At 45.0% G+C, this 6,000-nt stretch overlaps 1 protein-coding gene across 3 annotated transcripts in view; it reads right to left on the reverse strand.

The window, feature by feature from the left end:
* Positions 1-4,692, reverse strand: part of zswim8 (zinc finger SWIM-type containing 8) — a 55,460-nt gene extending 50,768 nt beyond the window's left edge. For 2 of the 3 annotated variants that reach the window (XM_020699745.2, XM_011492568.3), the window contains exons 1-4: positions 3,294-4,692; positions 3,039-3,192; positions 486-580; positions 234-406 (exon numbers count right to left, since the gene is read on the reverse strand). In XM_020699745.2, coding sequence (XP_020555404.1) covers positions 234-406; positions 486-580; positions 3,039-3,192; positions 3,294-3,471 — 600 coding nt within the window. In that variant the 5' untranslated portion in view covers positions 3,472-4,692. The remainder of the gene's footprint in view (positions 1-233; positions 407-485; positions 581-3,038; positions 3,193-3,293) is intronic. The other variant, XM_011492569.3, reaches the window with a different exon arrangement.
* Positions 4,693-6,000: the final 1,308 nt, after the last annotated feature.

A 6,000-nucleotide genomic window follows, 5' to 3' on the forward strand; every position in this document is an offset into this window, starting at 1 on the left:
AGTGTGCTAACGAAGTACACTTACTCTGGGAACCCGGAGGTGAATCGTCAGGATGACAATGATGCCTAGTACATGCGGCTTGTACTCTGACGCGGCTTGTGTATGTATAAAAGTAGTTAAACACGTGAAAATGGGTGGGTGCGGCTAGTAATCGGGTGCGCTTTGTATTCCGGGATTTACGGTAGTTTGGCTACCAGTCCAAAAGATAAAGATAAAAGTAAAGTAAAGCTCACATTGTGAATCCTGAAGAGACAGAGAGCCACCACATGAGCACACCATTTAGCCCCAGCACCACAGGTGCAGCTACAGGAAGTGATGCGGCAACGGTCAAACATGACTGCCACATTGTAAGCTCCTTTGGACTGCCCAGACTGACTGGACACCACCGTCGCGCTGAGGTGGAAGCCTGGAGGAGGACATGAAGATCAGTCAGATGGTCTGGTTGCTGATATAATCAGTGATAAAGACATCCACCATCCTCTCACCTATCTGCAGAGGGTCTTTGACAGCTCGGATCCTGTAGAGCTGCTCGCCTCGCTGGAATTCATCTGGACTCCCGTTGGCCAGGCAGGAATACAACCTGCAGCAGAGCAAAGGGCAAATTTAGTTCTTTGGCGGTTAAGCCAATGCACTTCAAGCCAAAAGACCTCCACATCAAGAGACACAGAAACAGTTTGAATATCATGACAGAGCTGTTCTAGATCTGAAGGAGTTCATGTTTGTTTCTACTTATTTTAAGCCCACATGTGTGTGTGAATGCATGTGTCAAAGCTGGAAAATCAGCATTATTTTAATTGGTCACATTTTATACTAAAGGTTGGAACTACTAAAAAGCAGTTCCAGCTTGTTTTTAACCACTTTTTATATTGTTTCAATTACAAAACAAATCCTGCTGAAGGGCTAAGCTCCGACTCCTCTGATGCTATATCTGGTAAACAACCACTATTTTTCAAGATCAATTATTATTTTAAAAATGTCCATTTAAATCCAAACAAAATACTTATATGATTATCACTCTGATAGTGTAATGAAGATCTGCTGGGTAATACTTTTGGGTAGTTTTGTATCCAGCCAAGGAGAAATACATCATGTGTTCAAAATTAAGCAAAGACTATGAAACTTGATCCAACAGTCAGCTTGTTAGAAAATAAAAAACGAAGCAGCTGCTCTCCAGAACTAAAGTGACACAGGATTTGCGGCTGCACCAAAAATTTTGTAAAAACTGAATGTCAATGCAGTAAATCAAAGAAGAAGCTGTGTTCAACCAGGCCTCAAAAGTAGCCGGCACCCGGCGAAAATTCATCGCCTGTGAGAAAAGTAGTCGTCGCCGACTTTCTAAAGACAAATAATAGTTTTATTTAGTACCTCGCAGCAAATAATCCATGTATGGAGGGCTGGGAATTAACACTTGCACTATTTTCTGTGTGGCGAGTATAAGTTAGAGGGCTATGTGTCATTTGGCGAGTAAATGTTCCAAGGTACACAAGCACTGTATACAATAACGCGATACCACCACCCCGGTCACTCCTGCTATTTTCACCTGTGTAGCATTTGGCTGATGAAGCAGCGGATTTTTAACAGAATCCAGACCGCTAGTTGGCAGCACAGCACACTGAGCCTCTTTGAGCAGCTCTACACGCACAAAACAACTACAAGATCTACGCACAAAACAACTACAAGATCTCAGCGAGAAGCAGCTGGATTTGCTGTTATGAGACATGTAATATGTATTTTCGGGACTATAAGTCGCTCCGGAGTATAAGTCGCACCAGCCCAAAAATTCATTATAAAGTAGAAAAAAACACAGATAAGTCGCATTTTGACGGGTAATTTATTTGACAAAATCTGAGACCAAGAACTAATAAGTTCCACAACCTCATATGACACAATCATAGCAGACTGTTTATCTCATAATTTCACAGTAATTCTTTCTCATACGCATTTATTTATTCTTTTCATGAAGCATCATTGGCCAACTAATACTCTGTTTTCATCCTGTATTCGTAGAAACAGTTGTCATTTTTATTGCATTTCTGAATCTATGAAATCATTGGAAAATAGAATATTATGTTGTTAGCCTTCAAGATCTTACTGTAAAAAAAGTTTGCTGATTCTCTGAGTCACTTAACATACTCTTAACACTTAACAGACCTCATACATCAAATTGACCCAGGAGCATCATCTCTGTTCCTCACAAATGAACATAACAGGAGGGTTAACAATGTATTTATTTCAATTTATTTCTAATACAAGTCGCTGCGGAGTATAAGTCGCACCCCTTGCCAAACTATGAAAAAAAGGGCGACTTATAGTCCGGAAAATACGGTACTTAGTTTTTACTTGGGATGGGTACGGAACCAAACCTCCATGCCTACCTGCTGCCAGTATCATATGAAAACGTGGATTGCGGTGCTTTGTAGCGGACTCAGTTGAGAATGAGTCAAACAGTACAGCTGAGCAGCAGTTAATGCACCGAGCATCAGCTTAAATGCCGTCAGCAAAGCAGGCCAAAGTTCTGCAGAACCTCACAGCAATAGATTCTAGTTCAGCAACCTGATGGATCAGAGTGATGTGTTTTAAGAACCTTATTGGTTAAAGCACATTCATTCCATTTTTATTCTGATACTGAAAAATATTTTGTTGTGGAAATCAGACAATGTTGACTGTTCCCTTGTAAGAACAAATATATTTTAAGTAACCTAAATAAAAGCACTATGATTTTGTTTGGGTAAAAGCAACTTGGATATGAGATAGAGTTGCAGTGCTCAACATTGTGATCATTAACTAAAATGAATTTAACAATTCTATTTCACTGAAAGGCGTATTAATATTCAGGTAGTTTTTTCTAAGTCATTCTCTTTAAAAAGAAAAAGGAAATATGTTCCGGTAGAATATCGTGATATGTATCGTATCTTGGGATGCATATCGGGATACGTATCATATCGCCAGACTTTTGCCGATGCACCCCTAGTGTGTAGTTTAAGTCCTTTCCTTTGGTACAAAGAGCAAACCCAGAATGAAAAAAAGTAAGACCTCACCTGATGTCCTCTTCATTCTCTGGGAAGCTCCAGAAGGCGATTCGGAGCTGCAGCTGCTCTGGAACAGGGGGATACACCTTCTCCACTACCTCGAACGGAATGTGGAACGCCACCTGCTTGGCTGACAGCTCCACCAGGGGGATGACGTGACCCTCTGAAGGAGAGGAAAAGCCATATGTGTCAGTTTGACTTGGGTTCTTCTTTACACAGCGATTCAAGGAGAGAAGTAGAAACAACACAGTTGGAGGGGCTCACCTTTGATTTTGACTGTTGGGGAGTTCGGTCCGGCGGACTGCTTCCTCCATCCCCTCCAGTTCTGGCAGAGGCTCTCCGCCTCGGAGATGAAGGAACACAGAGAGTCCTCCTCGAATCGGTCCGAGTCTTCAAAGGAAAACCTTTCTCCGTCCTCCCATTCGGCAAACATCAGTTCCATTACCTTCACTTCTCCGGAAGCACCGCGGCCTACCAACGCTCCTGAGCCGGAGGAGAGAGCCGAATCCCGGGGCACGGGAAGCTACGGAGCGGGGGAGGGGCGACCGAAACACGGCTGAGAGGCTTCGGCGGGCCTCGAGTTACATTTTACAGAGCAGCGAGTGTCAACAAACGCCGCTGCTGGCGGAGCAGAAAACGTTTTTCTCCACTCAAACCTCCCTAGCCGCCCCCCTCCCCGGACACTATCTTTAAATTAAAGTCCGGCTCACGAGAACGGAACACAGCGAAGAAACAGTCCAGTGCTCAGAAAGCTAGCATCAGGCCAAACGGTGCCGTTCACACGTATCATCGGGTCGGTTCGGTTTGTTTTAACGGACCAGTAAAAAGCAGCCAACGTACGGTCTGTAGTCTAGGACGGCTTAGAGATGTGTACGGCCCGGGCGACGACCTGAAGAACTGGGGCTGTGTGCTGGCGTTAGCAGGGAAGCTAACGGACTCAGCAGGTGCCGTTAGGCCGCAGCAGATTCACGAAGAACACAAGGGTTACCACAGAATCACCACCGAACCTAGGCCCGGCTCGGAAGAGTCGGTTATGTTTTCTTTGGTTCTCTCGGGTTCGGCTACTGTTTAGCCGAGCTTCGTCGATAGCATAGCTAACTAAAGCCGATACTTGTTTACATGCTGAACTGCCACCTATCTTCCCAAGCCTTGCACAGGCGTCGGTCGCCTTCACCACCGTATGTATGTCCGCGACATTCGCCCCTTTCGTGTCGGAGACACTGCTTCCAGGGTTTTAGCTTTGGTTGTGCGCTAGATGTGAGCCTGTGTCCCGGCCATAACTGTTCGCTACGTAAATGGCTGGTTCCGCTTCAAACACTTATCTCGAACGGGCAGCGCGTCTGCGAATGTAGCCCGAAATCAACAGTGACCGTAATGGTGAATGTGTCTCTGCCGGGAAAAGATGGCTCCCCTGTCGCTCTACTTCTCCTGGATCAGCTGATGAGAGCTTCCGGCTGCAGAAGACCCTAACGTTGACTGTATGAGAGAACTGGACTGAGTAACACTCCCCCTCGCGTTTTAAGCAGAGAATGCTCCTCTGGTTCCACTAGCCAATATCTCAAAAACTTCTTTTCAGAAAAAAAACAGCTATTTCTCACTCATTCTATTTGTCAGAATAACTTTTCCTGCTCTGCTACCTGTTTTTAATATGGTCTTGACAATCCTCTTAATGCTCAATTCTGATTTTTTGAAAAAATCCGATTTTTTTGCAAGCCCGTTCACATTTAAAATTAAATGTGAATTTTTGTGATCTCCTGTGTGACAGTGAAATGAGCCATAAGTGAAGAAGAGTACTCAACGGTGAACGACGTCACTTGTTGTATGTGGAAGTAGCCAACGTTAACAATGGATGTCAACAACTGTGTTGTCAACAGCAGAGCTCTTTTTGCATTATTACATTTATTGTCACAAAGGAGCCAGCACAATAAAAATCTTCTCATTTTAAGAAGCCATTGGAGCCAGGATCATCAGTACCCACTGTTGTGGAGTGGGGATGTGTATGTGTTGGGGCTGTGCGCGTGTGTGTTAAGGCCCGTACACACCGGGACGAATATTCGCCAGGCATTATTCGCCAGCGTTTTTCGCCACGTTTTTTGTGTTCACACCCAGGCGATTTTCGTTGACGATGAGCCGAGCGAACATGCAATTTCATTCCCTGACATTAGATGGCGCTTAATGTAAAACAGAAATACTCCTGTACACAAGGTGGCGCTGCGCAACTTTACGCTTCTTAAAGTCGCTTTTCACTCAGAAGAAGAGAGCAAGTATTTACATGCTTGTCAGAATCATACAAAAAATATATATTTCAAGCACCAGTTGCTCCAACTGGTGCTTGGTTCGGGGATATTTTAGAATGTCCGTCATTATTTCTTCGTGGCAGTGTAGACGCTACTTGGCGTCTATCTTCTTCGCTGGTATATGTGCTCAGAAAGGCAGTTTTGTGTTTGAGCGCCCCCAAGTTGTGTTTTACTGTAACTTCAGAAGCTCCAGACACGTGTGCAAAAGTGCCATTCTCATTGGTCGTATAGTTTTCCATGCGTCGCGTCAAACCAAAAAAACGAACCCGAGGCGTTTTTTAAAAAGTGACGCTTTGACGCGTGGCGTTTTTTCGCGTCGGTGTGCACACTCACATTGGTGCCCTTTGTTTAGTCACGAGGCGTGAAACGTCGGCGAATATCGCCGGCGAAATTCGTCCCGGTGTATATGTGCCTTTAGAGAGAGGAGAGAGCGTGTATAGCGAGGTAGGTAATGAGGGGGGCAGTGGGGGCGCGCATTCATGTTGTGTGTTAGGGAGGAAGGAGAACGATAATAAAAGAAGGCTTCCCCCAGAATAAATGCCATGGACTCTTTATTAACCTGCTCTGGAGAATCTGAGGGTCCGAATGGGGAAGTGAACGCCGAAGGAGGATCCGCCTTCGGCCCTGGAGAAGCCGGTCTCCCCCGCGCTTCTTCTGACCATGGTCGGAAAGGG

Source organism: Oryzias latipes, chromosome 15 (genome assembly GCF_002234675.1).
Source record: "Oryzias latipes chromosome 15, ASM223467v1".
Lineage (NCBI taxonomy): Eukaryota > Metazoa > Chordata > Actinopteri > Beloniformes > Adrianichthyidae > Oryzias > Oryzias latipes.